Below are 20,765 nucleotides of genomic sequence, written 5' to 3' on the forward strand. Positions count from 1 at the left end.
TGTAAGTTGACTATGTAAACAATTTGGGATTTTCAACACATTAAGGTTTCTTATAAAAATAAGAAGTGATGCAGTCAGTCTCTCCTCAACTCTTAGCCAAGAGAGACTGGCATGCCTAGTATTTATATCAGCCCTCTGATTAGAATGAAGAGCAGAACGTGCCGCTCTGTTCTGGGCCAGCTGTAGCTTAACTAGGTCTTTCCTTGCCGCACTGGACCACACGACTGGACAATAATCAAGATTATACAAAACTAGAGCCTGCAGAACTTGCTTTTTGGAGTGTGGTGTCAAAAAAGCAGAGCACCTCTTTATTATGTCTAGACCTCTCCCCATCTTTACAACCATTGAATCTATATGTTTTGACCACGACAGTTTACAATCTGAGGTAACACCAAGTAATCTGTTGTTCAACAGCGACACCATTCATTACCAGATTCAGTTGAGGTCTAGGACTTAAGGAATGATTTGTACCAAATACAATGCTCTTAGTTTTAGAGATGTTCAGGACCAGTTTATTACTGGTCACCCATTCCAAGACAGACCGCAACTCTTTGTGAAAGGTTTCAGTGACTTCATTAGCTGTGGTTGCTGATGCTGTCACATCCCGACCCTTGTAAGAGGTCATTTTCCATAGTAGAGGGGTCAGGGCGTGATAGGTGGGTGTTTTGGGTGGTTTTGGTTTTCTGTTTCTATGTGGGGTTTTCTAGATTTCTATTTCTATGTTTTTGTTTTCTATGTTTTGGCCAGGTATGGTTTCCAATCAGAGGCAGCTGTCTATCGTTGTCTCTGATTGGAAGCCATACTTAGGCAGCCTGTTTTTCATGTGTGGGTGTGGGTAGTTGGTTTCCTGACGGAACTGTTGTCGGTCGTTTTGTCGTTTTGTCGTTTTGTTGAAGTGTATTCATTAAAAAGTTAATATGAACACTATACACGCTGCGCCTTGGTCTCCTTTAGACGACCCCTGTGACAGATGCGTACATGTATATGGTTGAATCATCAGCATACATGGACACACATGCTTTGTTTAATGCCAGTGGCAGGTCATTGGTAAATATAGAAAAGAGTAGAGGGCCTAGAGCTTCCCTGCGGTACACCACACTTTACATGTTTGACATTAGAGACGCTTCTATTAAAGAAATCCCTCTGAGTTCTATTAGATAGATAGCTCTGAATCCACGATATGGCAGAGGTTTAATAGCCATAGCACTTACGTTTTTTCGAAAACCTGGTCAATAGTTTTTTTTCGAAAACTATGGTCAATAATATCAAAGGCTGCACTGAAATCTAACAGCTCCCACAATCTTCTTATTATCAATTTCTTTCGACCAATCATCAGTCATTTGTGTCAGTGCAGTACATGTTGAGTGCCCTTCTCTATAAGCATGCTGAAAGTCTGTTGTTCATTTGTTTACAGAGAAATGGCATTGTATTTGGTCAAACACAATTTTTTCCAACAGTTTGCTAAGAGCTGGCATCAAGCTTATAGGTCTGCTGTTAGAACAAGTAAAGGCCGCTTTACCACTCTTGGGTAGCGGAATTACTTTGGCTTCCCTCCAGGCTTGAGGACAAAGCCTTTCCTCTAGGGTCAGATTAAAAATATGACAGATAAGAGTGGCTATAGAGTCGGCCACCATCCTCAGTAGCTTTCCATCTAAGTTGTCAATGCCAGGAGGTTTGTCATTATTGATGGTTTACAATACATTTTCCAACTCTCCCACACTAACTTAACAAAATTCAAACTTGCACTGCTTTTCTTTCATTATTTGTTTTTTTATGCATGAATATAATTGCTCACTGTTTGTCGTGGGCGTTTCCTGCCTAAGTTTTCCCACTTTGCCAATGAAATAATCATTCAAATAATTGGCAACATCAAATGGTTTTGTGATGAATAAGTCATCTGATTTGATGAAAGATGGAGTTGGAGATGGAGTCTTTTTGCCCATAATTTAATTTAAAGTACTCAAGTTTTTTTTCCATCATTCTTTATATCATTGATCTTGGCATCATAATAAAGTTTCTACTTCTTTTTGATGAGTTTACTCACATTTCTCAATTTGCAGTAAGTCAGCCAGTCAGATGTACAGCCAGACTAATTGGCCACTCCTTTTCCCCCATCTCTTTCAACCATACAGTTTTTCAATTCCTCATCAATCCATGGAGCCTTAACAGTTCTAACAGTCAGTTTCTTAACAGGTGCATGTTTATCAATAATTGGAAGAAGCAATTTCATAACTTCATCAAGTGCAGCATCTGGAGGCTCCTCATTAGTCATATCATACCAACAAATATTTTTAATATCATCCACATAAAAGTCACAGCAAAATCTTTTGTATGATCTCTTCTATACTATTTTAGGCCCAGCTGTTGGAACTTTGGCTTTCCTGGATGTAGCCACTATATTGTGATCACTGCATCCAATGGGTACGGATATAGCTTTAGAACAAAGTTCGACAGCATTAGTAAAAATGTGATCAATAAATGTGGATCATCTTGTTCCTGTAGTGTTTGTAACCCTGGTTAGGTTGATTAATAACCTGAACCAGATTACAGGCACTGGTTACAGTAAGAAGCTTCCTCTTGAGCGGACAGCTTGATGAAAACCCCAAGTTAGTAGACCTCTCTGTTTACACCACATACACTATCAAGCATTTCACACATATTATTTAGATACTGACTGTTAGCACTTGGAGGCCTATAGCAGCACCACAAATGAAAAGGCTTTAGATGTGCCAAGTGAACCTGCATCCACAACACTTCAATAACACTTGACATAAGATCTTCTCTAAGCATTACAGGGATATGGCTCTGAATATATACAGCAACACCTCCCCCATAAGCATTTCTGTCTCTTCTATAGATGTTATATCATTGTATTGCTACTGCTGTATCATCAAATTAATTATCTAAGTGAGTCTCATAAATGGCTAATATATGAATGTTATCTGATGTTAGCAAGTTATTAATACGGGCTATTTTCAGCCCTTTCCTGGGACAGCTTATCATAGACATAATATTGAGAAGAGCAGACAAAGCAAAATAGAAAAATATAAATTCAGCAGTCCATTAATCAATTGGTGTGTGTGTGTGTGTGCTGCGGGGTTGAGGCTACGAACCCATAGGAGACAATGTGGACAATGAGTCTATCGTACCAGATGTACGTAATGTCCCCACGCGCTCTGGCAGCTTTCATGGCTGGGATCAGTTCTTTCCTCTTCTGGCGCACAGCTTCAGGATAGTCCTCGTTGAGGAAGATATACGTTCCTCTCAAGTTCTTGGCTCTTTCCAAAACAGCTACCATGTCTTTGAACCTCAGGAACTTGACCACTATCGGCCTGGTCCTATCAACGGCCCAGGCCTACCACATGGTATGTATTAATTTGTGGATGTCCATAATCCATTTCATATGATATGTTATGAAATGCAATTTGTACGATATGTTACGAATTCCAAGTTGTTGTGGCTAACGTTAGCTAGGTGGCTAATGCTAACATTAACTAGGTGGCTAATGTTTGCTAGGCTAGGGGTTAAAGTTAGGGTTAAGGTTAGGGTTGCGAGTTAGCAGAGTTTCCCAAACTCGGTCCTCGGGACCCCAAGAGGTGCACGTTTTGGTTGTTGCCCTAGCACTACAAAGCTGATTCAAATAATCAACTAATCATCAAGCTTTGATCATTTGAATCAGCTGTGTAGTGTTAGGGCAAAAATTTAAACGTGCACCCCTTCGGGGTCCCGAGGACTGAGTTTTGGAAATGCTGGGTTAAAGGGATATTAAGGTTAGGGTTAGGGAAAGGGTTAGCTAACATGCTAAGTAGTTGCAAAGTAGCTAATAATGTCACGTCCTGACCCTAGTAAGATGTCATTTTCTATAGTAGAGTAGGTCAGGGCGTGACAGGGGGTGTTTTGGGTTGTTCTATGTTTTCTATTTCTATGTTTAAGTTCTAGTTTTTCTATTTCTATGTTGGGATTGTTTGGGTTGATCTTCAATTGAAGGCAGCTGATCCTCGTTGCCTCTGATTGGAGATCATATTTAAGTAGGGGTTTTTCTTCCTGGGTTTTGTGGGTAGTTGTTTTCTGTTTATTGTATGTCACCTGACGGAACTGTTTTCGGTCGTTTTGTTAAAGTATATTCATTACAAGTAAATATGAGCACTATACACGCTGCGCCTTGGTCCCCTTTATACGACAGCCGTTACAAAAAAGCAGTAAGTAGTTGCAAAGTTGCTAATTAGCTAAAATGTGATTTGAACACACAACCTTTGGATTTCTAGACGTCCACGTTATATGCTCACCCATCCACCCCGACCAACCACCATACTTTCATTTTTGCCTGAAAGGGATACTTTGTGATTAACAGTTACCATAGACTTCCAGTCATTGCGCTAACGTTAGTTAGTAATTGCACTAACGGCAGTTAACAACTTCCTTCAAACTGCACACAGAGACATAAAAATGGGATCCATAAGTTCATCTGACTCTGGGGAAGTAGATAAAGGGCTTCATTGCCAAAATTCCGAAGTATCCTTGTATGTAACCTTCTGTCTTATGTAACATATCATACTAATAGAGCTGGCCACCTTGTAGTCCTAAAACCCGGAAATGAGTTACCTCTGGTTCATTAAGCCATCCCTATGGGAATATGCATGGAGAAAGAATAGCGTTTTGGGATAAATGCAGAAAATAAAAGCTGAGGTTAACACAGGCTTAGAAGATCTCATTTGGTTCTACGAGATACTATGAGTCAGTTAACAAATTAATTTTAAATTCAAAATTCACAAAAAGTGACATTAGCTGGTGAAGATTTTCTCATTGAACAAAACATATAAGATCTCCTAAGCCTGTGTTTACCTCAGACCTTGTTTTCGGCATTTATCCAAAAACCATCCAAAAACAACATTCATTTCCCCATAGGCTTTGTCCAACGAGCCATGGCGGTAGTGCTTACAATCATTACCAGGTTTGGGATACCACACACACCACCGTTTCCTTGAGTTTGATGGAGCTGCATCAGGACGCTAGGAGTCTACAGAGGTTGGCCGGCTTGCTGTGTCTTGCAGCATCTGCAATGAGCTAACAAGCAGTGTCAGTTTTAGCATGTGAATCTTGGTGAGGCAAACTCAACTTATTTTTTGTTGATGCATGCCAGCAAAGCCACTACACAATACAACACTAAACAATACATTGATTGCACTATAACGGTGACAAACGGCGGCCACAAACTGTTAGGGCCTAAAGCTGTCCCAACAGCAGAGCTTTTCTTTCAGCACCATAGAGTGAATCCTTACCACTGCTACACCTGGCTATCAGTGGAGCCTTGTCTGGCAGAGAAACAGTTCATTCAGCCTACTTTACTGAATTTTTAAAAACCAAAGCTGATATGGCTGACTTGCTAAAAACAAATGTGGTTACTACTGACTCCTTGTGGATTAAATAAGAAGTCGATAAGAACCACATTCTCCTTCAATAATAACGAACGGCAAAATTAGTTTTGACTTTAGAACCATACACAATTATTATTACATTTATGTTCAGTGAATTCATAATGTTTATTCTTATGTCATTAACTCTTAGCTCTAAGTATAAGCAAGTGCAACAAATGCGCTGCAACGAGATAGGCCTATTCATTCAGCACTTTCAAAATGGACACAGACAGAAATTCAGATAGATGTTAGTTCAGAGAAATTTAGCAAGATGTTGAGGCCTTAACTTTACTCTTCTTTAAGTCACCACAGAGAGAGAGGGAGAGAGAGACTCGGTTAGCCTAGCATTTGAAGTATTTTATTATGCCTATGTTGTCTAAAAGGAAGTAAAATACAATCATGAGGATCCACTTTTATATACAATATACCGACACACAGACAGCGCATTGCGCAAACAAAACAACCCTCGCAATATCAACTGGAATTACATGGGTCTATTACTGAACTTTTTGTTGAAAACAAATATCTCAATGGGAAGTGACTGTCACTGACAAACATGGTTACAGACCCAACAACATTACATAGTATCTCCTCCTCTTCAAGAAAAGCACATGAGCTAATTATAATATACAAGTATCCAAAACAATGAAATCTTTCAAACATTGCCTAAAACTATGAATAAGATACTAATGAGATAGACCCATATAAGCAATAGACCTATAACAATTGAGATGTACAAACTATGGCATAAGGGAACAATGAGGCAATCCATAATTTTGATTAAGACATGAATGAGTGAGCTAAGATGGACGTAGTCAATATAACTATTTATTCAGCACTTTTGAAATGTACAGTGACGTAATTCAGAACATGGGCCGTTCTTACAGTTTTCTCCCTGTACACCAAGTCAGAACCATAGGATAAATAAAGGGGGAAGATAAGCAGACAAAGAAAGCTCTTACAATATTCAATGATAACTTTTCTCCAAAACAGGGTATAGGCTACATGTGCAGCACCAAGTCAGAACAGTAGGCTAAGTTCTGAGGGGGAAACGGACCAAATTATTAGGGTGAGGCACAAGGGCTACTAAGCTTACAACACAACATACACATAGTATTACTTTCTTAGCTACAGTATACATATCTCCCTTGCGTATTACATAATTCATGCAGTAGCATACGATACATTTTTGGACTCACCATTGTTGTGCTGTGCCCACTTGAAGAGGACGTTGGCGCGGCGGTCCTTCTTGTAGGCAAATTTTGTCATCAATGTCTGGCATTCTCTGGATTTTATGGTACATTCAAGACAACTGGGAACTCGGGAAAAAACAAGGTTGACTCATTTTTTCAAAGTTCCCAGTTGTCTTGAACTCACAGAAGTCTGAGATTTCCCAGTTCCGAGTTTCCAGTTGTTTTGAAGTGGCAGAAGTCATGCTGGATTGACAGTATGGTCAATGTATTTTTGGCCCATGGTGTTGCGTGTGAATGTTTATTCTTTTAAGCAGGTTTAACTAGAGAAGATTACCAAACCCTACGCTCTGCATTTTTGACTGGCTGCCCCACCACCACAGAAAGCACTGAGCTAGGCTGAAACACCTGCGTTTAGGAGATGCCTTACTCAAGAAAGCAGGAAAGAGACCATGTTTGTAAGCAGCTTTATTATCTCAATAAATGTGTTTTTACATTGCTTGCAAACTGATATGTGACATGAATTAATGTCAAAATACCATGCAAAACAGGCAACAAAGCTGAAAAGGTGGGGCTCCCACCTGCCCTGAATGACAGGTCGCCACTGCTAACAACACACCAAAGTAAGACAACCATGTAAAACAACAATTTAGTAAGAAAGCAGGGTTAATGTATACTAGTGGGAATCATGAGCATAGGCTGCAACAACCCAAAACATGTGGTGGAAACGCGAAGAGACCTCACCCAAGCAGAAACTTCAAACAAGTTGCACATTAATTACCTTACCCTATAGTTACTGGACCACGCATGCCCAACGTTTCCCTCCTTCCAGAAAGTTGGGATTCTTGGGAATGAAGTTCAGGTATGCCAGTAGCCTACCATTTTGAATAGTACAATATGCATGGTTATGAATATGAATATCAGCATAATACATCAAAATTGGGAGAAAAATAAATACAATGCTGCAATGTTTTACAGTCAGCCTGTGTGTTTGTGTATTTAATAAAATGCAATTCCTCTGTCAACAGTCTCCTATCCAATGCCATATTTTAACTCTAAATGCTGTTTGTGTATTTTAGCATACTACATTTTATACAGTGCATTCAGAAAGTGCATGGCCCCTCGACTTTTTACACATTTTGGTACGTTACAGCCTTATTCTAAAATGGATTCAATAGTTTTCCCCCTCATCAATCTACACATAATACCCCATAATGGCAACGCAAAACCCTTAAAAAAAATAAAATTGCACAAAAAAATAAATAATAATAATCACATTTACATAAGTATTCAGACTTTTTACTCAGTACTTTGTTGAAGCACCTTTGGCAATGATTACAGCCTCGGGTCTTCTTGGGTGTGACGCTACAAGCAGGCTGGCTATCAGAAATGGGATCAAGTGTTCTGCCTCTTCTGAAACAGGCCAAGAAAGGCTATTTCACTGTGAATAAGAACTGAATATGAACATTCTTTACATTCTCAATAAAAATGACTTAACCAGCGATGTGAAAAAATGAAGAGGAAGCGTTAAAGAAACACAGCTGGTTGGTAGAAACATGAAGACGTATTATGTGTCATTATACTAAGTGTGGGCATAATATTATGACCACACCTCCATTTGGATGTTCTTGTCTGTGAACTGAAGCCTACTGAGTAAATTGACAAATGCATCTAGACTAATGCTGCTGCCAGTACAGAGGCATGACAAGGGAGCCCAAGTCAGTGCATTTCTGTTAGAACAAACCTATTTTTCACCCGATGATGGCGCTAAAGCCATGTTTGTTCACTCTATGCTGTATCCAAGTGTTTCTATGTAGCCTACATTTTTCCCTGTACGCAGTAGACATGTATGGTAGTTAGTTGCTGTCTGTGAGAAATACAATTTACCGGTAATACTGACACTAAGACAGTTGAGACACCAAGTGTTTCAAACTAATCCCACTCCTCAAAGCCTAAGGAAACCAAGATGCTGCTGGAAGAGGTGTTGGAACATGGAGGGCCAAGGAACTCCTCTCCCTCTGGTTTAAAGCCACAGTCCTTAAATATCCTGTACAGATATAACAATAAATGAAATAGAAAATGACTTATCTATGACTTATTAGTAAAAGTATATGACATCATACTATAAAAAAATGGGCCTATTTGTGATATGAAAACATAATGGGACCCATTAACTCCATTTTAGGTCATCAGCTCAATTGTCCAGTATTTTCCCATCTTCCAATAGTCTTATTTAACCCTTCCCACTCCAACTCTTCTCCAGGTCAGACCAGAATATTACGTTTGCCTGGCTGCGGGAAGTAGTTTGGGGGTGTGGGGGTGTTGGACAAATCCTTTTGCAGCGCACATAGGCTATATCAGTCTGCTAATACAGGCCCAGTGCACTACATTTGTGGAAAACAATTTTTATTTATTTTTATTCCTATTTTTATTCCTAGGCCCAGTTGAATAGTATGCTAGGCACAGTTGAATAGTATCCTAGGCCCAGTTGAATAGTATCCTAGGCCCAGTTGAATAGTATCCTAGGCCCAATTGAATAGTATCCTAGGCCCAGTTGAATAGTATCCTAGGCCCGGTTGAATAGTATCCTAGGCCCAGTTGAAGAGTATCCTAGGCCCAGTTGAATAGTATCCTAGGCCCAGTTGAAGAGTATCCTAGGCCTGGTTGAATAGAATCCTAGGCCCAGGAGGCCAGTTGAAAAGCATTTAGTTACAAAACCTAGGCATGTTTTGTCATCTTGTAGTCATGGTGTAGGGCCAGAGTTATCCAACCCTGTTCCTGGAGAGTTATCATCCTTTTGGTTTCACTCCAACCCTAATCTATCACACCTGATTCTAATAATTAGCTGGTTGACAAGCTTAACCAGGTTAGTTACAACTGGGGTTGGAGCGAAAACCTACAGGACGGTATGTAGCTCTCCAGGAACAGGTTTGAGACCCCTGGCATAGACGGAGGCGTTTAGGTAGGCGTCCAGTCATGGCGTTTCTTTTACACCAGCTACGTAAGGTTATGGCATAGGTAGTGCCTAAAACTGTGTTATGTCCATTGCTACTACTAAGTGTGAGTTTTGGACATGGTTTATTGTTGTAAATGTCAGTGAAAATCGACACATTTGAAGGTGTATTTTTAGATTGGAGATGACTCCTTCATCTCAGGTAAGTGAGCTGAAATAATCTTTCCTAATTTGTATTTGTATTTATTATGGATCCCCATTAGCTGCTGCCAAGGCAGCCACTACTCTCACTGGGGTCCGGCAAAATTAAGGCAGTTATGCAATGTTAAAAACGTTACAATACATTCATAACAGATTTCACAACACACTAAGTGTGTGCCCTCAGGCCCCTACTCCACTACCACATATCTACAACACAAAATCCATATGTAGGTGGGTGTATAGTGCGTATGTTATCATGTGTGTATGCATGTGTTTGTGCCTCTGTTTGTGTTGCTTCACAGTCCCCGCTGTTCCATAAGGTCTAATTTTATGTTTTTTAATCTGATTCTACTGCTTGCATCAATTACCTGATGTGGAATAGAGTTCCATGTAGTCACAGCTCTATGTAGTACTGTGCACCTCCCATAGTCTGTTCTGGACTTCGGGACTGTGAAGAGAACTTTGGTGGCATGTTTTGTGGGGTATTTTTTTATGAAATGTTTTATTTAAATTTTAACCTTTATATAACTAGGCAAGTCAGTTAAGAACAAATTCTTATTTACAATGACGGCGTATGTTATAATGTGTGTATGCATGTGTCTGTGCCTATGTTTGTGTTGCTTCACAGAGCAGTGCTTTATTATGGACAGACTTCTCCCCATCTTAGCTACTGTTGTATCAATATGTTTAGACCATGACAGTTTACAATCCAGGGTTACTCCAAGCAGTTTAGTCACCTCAACTTTCTCAATTATTTATTACAATATTTAGTTGAGGTTTAGGGTTTAGTGAATGATTTGTCCCAAATACAATGCTTTTAGTCTTTTAAATATTTAGAACTAACTTATTCCTTGCCACACACTCTGAAACTAACTGCAGCTCTTTGTTAAGTGTTGCAGTGATTTCACTTGCTGTGGTAGATGACGTGTATAGTGTTGAGTCATCCAATCCACATACATAGACACACTGGCTTTACTCAAAGCCAGAGGCATGCCGATAGTAAAGATCGAAAAAAGTAAGGGGCCTAAGCAGTTGCCCTGGGGAATTCCTGATTCTACCTGGATTATGTTGGAGAGGCATTCATTAAAGAACACCCTCTGTGTTCTGTTAGACAGGTAACTCTTTATCCACAATATAGCTGGGGGTGTAAAGCCATAACACATATGTTTTTCCAGCAGCAGACTATGATCAATAATATCAAAAGCAATTCTTAGGTAGCGGAATGACTTTTACTTCCCTCCAGGCCTGAGGGCACACACTTTCTAGTAGGCTTAAATCGAAGATATGGCAAATAGTAATGTCAAAATTGTCCGCTATTATCCTCAGTAATTTTCCATCCAAATTGTCAGACCCCAGTGACTTGTCATTGTTGATAGACAACAATACTTTTTTCACCTCTTCCACACTCACTTTACGGAATTCAAAATTACAATTCTTGTCTTTCATAACCTGGTCAGATATACCTTGGATTTGTAGTGTCAGTATTTGTTGCTGGCATGTCATGCCTAAATTTGCTAATCTTGCCGATAAAAAAATCATTAAAGTAGTTGGTATTATCAGACGGTTTTGTGATGAATGAGCCATCTGATTCAATGAATGATGGAGCTGAGTTAGCCTTATTTCCCAAAATGTCATTGAAGGTGCTCCAAAGATTTTTACTATCATTCTTTATGTCATTTATCTTTGTTTCATAGTGTATTTTCTTCTTCTTCTTATTCAGTTTAGTCACATGATTTCTCAATTTGCAGTACGTTTGCCAATCGGTTGTGCAGCCAGAGTTATTTGCTATTCCTTTTGCCTCATCCCTCTCAACCATAAAACTGTTCAATTCCTCATCAATCCACGGGAATTTAACAGTTTTTACAGTCATTTTCTTAATGGGTGCATGCTTATTAGTAACTGGGATATGCAATTTCATAAATGTGTCAAGTGTAATGTCTGTTTGCTCCTCATCACACCCCAATGAACAACAAATATTTTTACATCAACAACATAGGAATCACTACAAAACTTCTTATATGACCTCTTATACACTATATTAGGCCCGGCCTTTGGAACTTTGTTTTTCCTAGATATAGCTACTATATTGTGATTACTACATCCAATGGATTTGGATACTGCTTTCAAGCACATTTCTGCAGCATTAGTATAGATGTGCGCAATACATGTTGATGATTTTATTCCCATGCTGTTTGTAACTACCCTGGTAGGTTGACTGATAACCTGAACCAGGTTGCAGGCACTGGTTACAGTTTGAAGCTTTTTCTTGAGTGGGCAGCTTGATTACAGCCAGTCAATATTTAAATCACCCAGAAAATATACCTCTCTGTTGATATCAAATCAAATTGTATTTGTCACATGCGCCGAACACAACAGGTGTAGACCTTACAGTGAAATGCTTACTACAAGCCCTTAACCAACAATGCAGTTTTATGAAAATCCCCCAAAAGTAAGAGATAAGAATAGCAAATAATTAAAGAGAAGCAGTAAATAATAATTGCGGTGCTATATACAGGGGGTACCAGTACAGAGTCAATGTGTCAATGTGCGGGGGGCACCGGTGTCGAGGTAATTGAGGTAATTATGTACATGTGGGTAGAGTTATTAAAGTGACCATGCATAGATAATAACAGAGAGTAGCAGCAGCGTAGAAGAGGGTGGGTGGGGGGGAATGCAAATAGTCTGGGTAGCCATTTGATTTGCTGTTCAGGAGTCTTATGGCTTGGGGGTAGAAGCTGTTTAGAAGCCTCTTGGACCTAGACTTGGCGCTCTGGTACCACTTGCCATGCAGTAGCAGAGAGAACAGTCTATGACTAGGGTGGCTGGAGTCTTTGTCAATTGTTAGGGCCTTCCTCTGACACCGCCTGGTATAGAGGTCCTGGATGGCAGGAAGCTTGGTCCTGGTGATGTACTGGGCTGTACGTACTACCCTCTGTAGTGCCTTGGGGTCGGCGGCCGAGCAGTTGCCATACCAGGCAGTGATGCAACCCGTCAGGATGCTCCCGATGGTGCAGCTGTAAAACATTTTGAGGATCTGAGGACCCATGCCAAATCTTTTCAGTCTACTGAAGGGGAATAGGTTTTGTCATGCCCTCTTCACGACTGTCTTGGTGTGCTTGGACCATGTTAGTTTGTTGGTGATGTGGACGCCAAGGAACTTGAAGCTCTCAACCTGCTCCACTACAGCCCCATTGATGAAAATGGGGGCATGCTCGGTCCTCCTTTTCCTGTAGTCCACAATCATCTCCTTTGTCTTGATCACGTTGAGGGAGAGGTTGTTGTCGTTGCACCACACGGTCAAGTCTCTGACCACCTCCCTATAGGCTGTCTCACTGTTGTCGGTGAACAGGCCTACCACTGTTGTGTCATCAGCAAACTTAATGATGGTGTTGGAGTGGTGCCTGGCCATGCAGTCATGAGTGAACAGGGAGTATAGGAGGGGACTGAGCACGCACCCCTGAGGGGCCTCAGTGTTGAGGATCAGCGTGGCGGATGTGTTGTTACCTACCCTTACCACCTGGGGGCGGCCCGTCAGGAAGTCCAGGATCCAGTTGCAGGGTGTTTAGTCCCAGGGTTACATACATTATCAATGTTATCCAGATACTAATGCAGTTATGACATGCATACATTATCTTGTTATGAAAGATAACAGTTGACAAATAATGATACCGAACAATGGCTTTAGTAGCACTTCATATGCTTCAAAGTGCTTGGCGTTGTAAAGGGGGCCAATCCACATCAGCCCACCCTTGATGTGCAGCATCTACCTTCGTTGAGGGTTAAGGTTAGGATTAAGGTAAGGGAAAGTCATTAAAAAGTTGTTAAATCGCTTAATATGTTGGCGCATGAACATGTTGACTTCTTTGTACTGCTCAGCAGCCATTTTGCGGTAGTTAAGTTCATCGTTTTCATCATCATATACCCTGTTTATCTACAAGGGCAAGTCAAAAACCGGAGTCGATTTGCCCACCATTTTCTTCCACAGTCTTTTATTTGTAAATAATAAAAATGAACTCTTGAATATAAAACATACACACCAGTAGAGCCACATCTGTTATACAAACAAGAAATGTTGAAGTGAATACTTCTTTCCTAGATATCGTGTTTTGAGTGGAAACTCATGGACTGTAAACAATCAGTATCGTGGAGTAATACTGACAAAGGAAAGGGCAGTGGGCCGCACCGCAAGAGGTTCAACTAAAACGTCAGCTAACAAAATCTTTATGGGTTTTTAAGTTCAGTCCAAACCATGAGAAAATACGGGGATTAAAGTTTTGCGGTTAAAGAAACAAGGTGGCATGTGTTGCAAATAGTCATGTTGGTTTTGGCTGCTATGAGGAGAAACTGAAAGGTCTGTTGGCTCCCCCTTGTGGTTGGGCACCGCTCAGCGGCTCTCAAAGCACAGGGCAAGGGGCTCAGATCTATTTCCATAGGACTAGGAATGTTTGGATCGTTTTGTGTGTGTAAATATTGTCCCCCTGACTCATATTTACAACGAGTGTGTGTGTGTTTATAGGTGATAGGTGTATAGTCAGATACACTCATTTGATAATCATATATATCTATATCTTTTATCATTTATGTCATAATTATACTTCATATACATTAATCTCTGTTTTTATACACACATTCTCTACCTAGCCCCACTGCCAAAGACTATAGTTAAAACACCTAGCTCCTCAGATAGTCAGTTTGCTCAGTACTACGATACAGCACTGTTCTCCAAAGGGTTCAAAAGGAACACAAGAAAATAAAAAAGTATTTTGGAGACTTCCTAATATGGATATTCATACGCAGAGTGGGAGGTGTGGCCTGGGCGGAGCTTATTCCCCCGGTGTCCGCCCTTGGATGGCGGATGGCTTTTCTGTTTGTATTCATATTCAGTACGAGCAAACTGTACAAGTACATGCAACATACAAGCTGGCCTAAAGTATGTGGAACTAACACACATTTAGTCTAGTCTCTTTTTAAGTAATTCGTCTGGCTTTTGTTTTACAAAAAAAATGTGCATGCAGCTTGGGCCTGGGTCCCGAGTCATGCTGCGCCCGCCACACTCGCGGGGGGTGACGAGACCTCTGCTGGTCTGCAGACCACCGTCACTCGAAACCAAATATGCACACAGAGAGTCTGCACCACATTCTCAACATTCTCAACTCTAGGCAAACTCTAGGTACCATTCTCAACTCTAGGCAAATAGAATATGGAATAAAATAGATCTAACCATAATTTGGCCCTTTTTTTCCTCTTTCGCAACCATTAGTTGTCTGAAAAAGAATCAAGCTTTTGTGCTTGCTTTGATCTTAGAACAAGTATTGTTTTCACCTGTGCAGTCTCCCTCACCTAACAGGTTGTGCAATCATGCCAATCCTCACAGATATAGCGACGCCATGACGACCTCAATGCTGAAACGCATTTTGATGGGCAGCTGTCGGCAGGGCGTCTTCAATCTTTTCCCTTTGTCTCCTGCACATTCTTTATGGCCTCACAATAACCTCTTCACTGATTGGCTACACCAAGCCTGGGCTGACATCCCTTGTGCCCCCTAACAGAGTGGGCTGCATGAGTCCCTTCAATCTCAGGAGCACAAGCCATAACACACTCAACGGAGGGAGAGGAGGAATGGAGAAAGAGGGGACAAAAAAAGGAGATGTCAGAGAGGAGGAGGATGGATACATAAAAAGGAGGGATGAGAAATAGAAGAGGTGAGACTCAGGAGCAAGGCCCTAGCAGACCAGAGAAAGGAGGGAAGACGGAAGGAGGGAAGCATGGGAAATGATTGTCTGACTCTGGCTAAACTTTGATTGGCTAGTTCTCTCTCTCCCTCTCTTTCTCTGTATATCTATATCTCTCTGTCTGGCTTTGATTTGCTTAAGGTCTATCTTGGCCCTAGGGATGTGGTCATGCACTCTGGTCAGTTGTGGTCCATTGGTTGTTTTCCATTTGGGGTTGTGGTTGCGTTGTGGTCACTAAGAGCGCATACCAGCTGGTCCTGAGCTGTCCAGGGATGTCTGGGACGCCCGCCGCGTAAGCGAGGCTAAGGTAGGGTCCACCAATGAGGAAGGAGGAAACAATTTGTACCAGCCAATCACTGTGCTGGAGAGGTCCAGCTCCTCCAATAGGATCTGTGCAACTCCCATGAAGCATTTGTGATCCAGTCGCCCGTAGTCGCCCCAGACTATTACCTGTGGAGAGGGACAGAGATAAGGCCAATGACGCACACTTTCAAGCACGCACGTATGCATCACACACCACACACACGCACACACACACACACACACACACACACACACACACACACACACACACACACACACACACACACACACACACACACACACACACACACACACACACACACACACACACACAAGCAGTAAAAGTCCCCGGTGTTATTACCTGGAGGACTTTCCCCTGTGGGCTCTCCTCAAACAGCAGGGCCTGCTGGTAGAGAGGCTCCAGGGTTTTACGTGCAATCTTGGTTTTCTTTTTGGCTTTACAGGCTCCGTTATCCAGCAGGTAGGCCTTGACATAGGGAGCTGCAGAGACAGAGTGGTGTGGGGGAGAAAGGTGAGGGAATGGAGAACAGACACACTTATCTGGGATTTTGTGTGTGTGTGTGTGTGTGCATGTGTGTGGTACCTGGGAGTGATTTGGACCCTGGTTTGGGGGTAAGGCCACGGGCTCTAATCACCTCCACCTCTAGCTGGCCTTTTTTGTCCATCATTCCGATCTGAACATCTCCTGTAAACCATACACGGTATATCATCAGTGGTGTGTACTCAAGGGAATCATGGCTTCCCCAAAAATTGTTCCTAAAAAATGTATAAAAACATAAAATAATGTATCTTTCAACCCCTTGTGTTTCACGAGGCTTAATGTACTGTATCTCAGCGGAGAAAGCATCCGAGTGAGTGAAACAGCGCCCCTCTGTCTCTGTATGTGTAGCACATCTATCTGATGTCGTCTGGTCAAAAAGAGTATGACATTGTTGCCGACCATATCATTGAATGCAAGAGAAGCCAGAGAGCAATTGGCATAAAAAATATATAAAAAATATATGAAATAATCAGTGTTGAGCTAAACTGAGTGAGCTCAATTGTGAATGGTCCTTGCGCACCCAAAAAAAGTGTAAGGGAAGCCAGTTTGGATTTGGCTTTACACCAATCACATCAGATTAAAAGCAGTACGTCATTTACACAATTTATTTTATTTTTGCATCTCGTTGTGCCACTGTCCTCCAGTGGCTAGCTAGCTAGCTAGCTAAAATGATTCCTTTCCTAAATAGCCATGGATAGAGATATGGATTTAGACTTGTGGTTTTATTGAATTCTCCCTCCTTATTGGCCAATGATTATAACAGCAATTCTGATCCAACCATTAATTCATACCTTGTTGTTCCCCTGGCCCGAGAGGATGGAACTTCAATATGTAGCTAGATGTAGAAGGCTAATGTTAACTAGCTGGCCTGGCACATCATTGCCCATGAAAAGAATTTAGGTTAGCGATCAAGCATTTTAGCCAGGTAGCCTAGGACAACAACAACTAAAATTGTGTACTGAATGACAGAGTGATGAAAGAGAGGAGGATGGCATTGGTGTTTCTCTACAAGTAGTGTGAGTCAACATGTTTTTACTTCTTGTATATACACACACACACACACACACACACACACACACACACACACACACACACACACACACACACACACACACACACACACACACACACACACACACACACACACACACACAGCAATCGGTACCATGGACAGCCACATCATATTTAGCTTATGTTTATTGAACTAAATAATTTTTTATATCTTTTAGTTGTCACTGTATTAAAACCTCTCTAGGGTAGGGGGCAGTATTTTCACGGCCGGATGAAAAACATACCCAAATTAAACGGCCTGCTACTCGGGGCCAGGAACTAGAATATGCATATTATTAGTAGATTTGGATAGAAAACACTCTGAAGTTTCTAAAACTGTTTGAATGATGTCTGTGAGTATAACAGAACTCATATGGCAGGCAAAAACCTGAGAAAAATTTAACCAGGAAGTGAGAATTCTGGTGCTTGTAGTCCTTTCAAGTCATTGCCTATCAAACACACAGTGACTTAGGGTTCATTTTGCACTTCCTAAGGCTTCCACTAGATGTCAACAGTCTTTAGAAAGTTGTTTGAGGCATCTATGATGAACAGAGACCGAACAAGAAGGCTGGGAAGTTGGTGACCCAGGGAAGGACATCAGTTCATTGGCGCGCATTCACGTGAGAGGTAGCTGTGTTCCAAAACATTTTTCAAGACAATGGAATCGTCCGGTTGGAATATTATTGAAGTTCTAAGTGATAAAGGCCCTAAAGATTGATGCCATACAATGTTTGACATGTTTGAACGAACGTAAATATAACTTTTTTAACTTTTCGTCGTGACATTTTCCGCGCGCTTCCTACACTTGGAGTAGCTTACTGAATGCGCTAACAACAAGGAGCTATTTGGACATAAATTATGGACTTTATCGAACACGGCAACATTTATTGTGGACCTGGGATTTCTGGAAGTGCCTTCTGATGAAGATCATCAAAGGTAAGTGAATATTTCTAATGCTATTTATGATTTTAGATGACTCCAAAATGGCGGGTATCTGTATTGCCTAGTGTATTTTTCTGAGCGCAGTACTCAGATTATTGCAAAGTGTGCTTTCCTCGTGAAGCTTTTTTCAAATCTGTCACAGCGTTTGCATAAAGGAGATGTTCATCTATAATTCTTTGAATAACAGTTTAATATTTTATCAACGTTTATGATGAGTATTTTTGTGAATTGTTGTGCTGATTCACCGGCAGTATTGGAGGCAAAATATTTTCTGAACATCACACACCAATGTAAAATGGGGTTTATGGATATAAATATGAACTTTATCGAACAAACAATGCATGTATTGTGTAACATGATGTCCTAGGAGTGTCATCTGAAGAAGATCGTCAAAGGTTAGTGCATAATTTTAGCTGGTTTTCTGGTTTTTGTGACGCCTGTCCTTGCTAGGAAAATGGCTGTGTGCTTTTTCTTGTGTTGGAACTGTCCTAACATAATCTAACTTTATGCTTTCGCCATAAAGCCTTTTTGAAATCGGACAATGTGGTTACATTAAGGAGACGTGTATCTTTAAAATGGTGTAAAATAGTCGTATGTTTGAGAACTTTGAATTATGACATTTTGTGGTTTTGAATTTGCCGCTCTGATTTTTCACTGGCTGTTGAATAGTGTGAACCGTGGGTGAGCGTCCCACCTGCCCAAGAGAGGTTAAACTAAGCATAGGTGATTTGATGATGTTGAAACGCTGAAGTTCAAATGGTGCTGGAATAGTGGAGGCAGCTCCTGTTTTCTTTTCGGCGGTAACTCTCTGTGGTTCTAAATCAATAGTTGTTTAGTGGTCCGAAAATGTCAGAAACATTAACTTGATTGACCATGCTGTAGGTCATGTAACTGTTTGTTACTGTACAAGCAATATGCTTTGTGAACTTCACCAGACAGAGGTTGCTCTCCGGTATTGTGATGAAACAAAGGTGTGGTTGAATTTATTCTGCCACTGTGTCTTCTTATTGTCTCGACCTTAGGCCTATATATCACGGTTTCAACGCATATGAACTAACAAGTTATAGAGTAAACAACGCAATTATCACAACACATACTGTAGGTTGTAATATGGCTTTTTTCCCTGGCTTGGCTTCCTTAGCGATTTTACCCACGCATCACTACTGTCCATCATATCCCTTTGTGCCACTCACCCATGGCGGGTGTGGCTAATGTTTGCCGGCCCACCAGTTGGGCGGGGCCAAGGCCATCCAGGAAGTCACTGAACTGACTGTCAACCCCCAGCCTCATCCCCGAGAAGATTAGACTGGAACACACACAAACACACTGGGGTTAGACTACTGAAGATCAGAATAACGTTAGACTGGATAAGCATTGAAGTGAGAATGACACTATCACTACAGTCAAAGAGAGAGTGAGGCTAGAGATACTGACTTCCCCTCAGAGCTGTAGCTGTTCATGCTGCCGTCAGTTGAGTCTCTGCTGGCCTGGCGGTTCATGGCAGAGCGGGGGTACTCTACAGCCATGCCCACCTCTGTACTCCGCTGGATCTGAATTTTGTTCTTTTTCTTGCCCTTCTTCTTAGTATCCACCACCACTGCTTTTTTTTACACACAACAAATACAACAACAATACATTCATATTACCAACTGGTTTTTATATGGGTGCTGGATACGCTTGTGTATGGGGTCTTGTTTGTATGGTATGTCTGTATTACCCTTCTGGGAGGTGAGTTGTGAGGTGCTGCAGCTGCGTCTGGAGGGCAGGCCCACAATGGCCACCACCCGTTGGCTGAGGCTGGAGCGCCGCTTCTTGCCCCCGCCCAATGCTGTATCTGATTGGCTGCCGTCAGTGTGCTCAATGCCATAGATCTCACCGCTCACACTGGTGCTCTTCAACATGCTGCGGCCTGACGCACGCATCGCCTTGCTACACACACACACACACACACATACACACGACACACACGCACACCACACATACACACACAATCACACAGACAGACAAATACATTTTGTAGTCTTTACTGCAACACACAGGTGCGTGTGTGTGCGTGTGTGTGTGTGGTTCTTTTTACTTGAAGCGTCCCCGGGGTCTCTCTGACTGGATGGATATGTAGCTGGTACTACTGATGCGGGAGGCACTGCTGGTGCGAGAGATGGCTGACACGTCGCTGACATCACTGTCTGAAGACTTGCGGGATACGTTCTCACAGCTGGTTCTCCTCTGGTCCTTATACAGCTAGAGAGAGAGGATTAGAGAGGGACAGAGGATGACAAGATATATATACACATGTATTTCATGCCAATAAAGTTGACTGAATTTAATTATTTTGAATTGAGAGGGGGATAGAGGAGTGAGGGGTGAGAGAGAGGCAAGATGAATATGGAGAGATGGTCATAAATATGGGGAGTGAGA

At 41.5% G+C, this 20,765-nt stretch overlaps 1 protein-coding gene across 17 annotated transcripts in view; it reads right to left on the bottom strand.

Moving 5' to 3' along the window:
- Positions 1-13,730: 13,730 nt before the first annotated feature.
- Positions 13,731-20,765, bottom strand: part of LOC106577074 (regulating synaptic membrane exocytosis protein 1) — a 71,291-nt gene continuing 64,256 nt past the window's right edge. For 16 of the 17 annotated variants that reach the window (XM_045700822.1, XM_045700835.1, XM_045700825.1 and 13 more), the window contains 7 exons: positions 20,425-20,588; positions 20,065-20,276; positions 19,782-19,947; positions 19,541-19,653; positions 16,398-16,499; positions 16,155-16,294; positions 13,731-15,940 (listed from right to left, as the gene is read on the bottom strand). In XM_045700822.1, the coding sequence (XP_045556778.1) occupies positions 15,725-15,940; positions 16,155-16,294; positions 16,398-16,499; positions 19,541-19,653; positions 19,782-19,947; positions 20,065-20,276; positions 20,425-20,588 (1,113 nt within the window). In that variant the 3' untranslated portion in view covers positions 13,731-15,724. The remainder of the gene's footprint in view (positions 15,941-16,154; positions 16,295-16,397; positions 16,500-19,540; positions 19,654-19,781; positions 19,948-20,064; positions 20,277-20,424; positions 20,589-20,765) is intronic. The other variant, XM_045700820.1, reaches the window with a different exon arrangement.

Source organism: Salmo salar, chromosome ssa18 (genome assembly GCF_905237065.1).
Source record: "Salmo salar chromosome ssa18, Ssal_v3.1, whole genome shotgun sequence".
Classification (NCBI taxonomy): domain Eukaryota; kingdom Metazoa; phylum Chordata; class Actinopteri; order Salmoniformes; family Salmonidae; genus Salmo; species Salmo salar.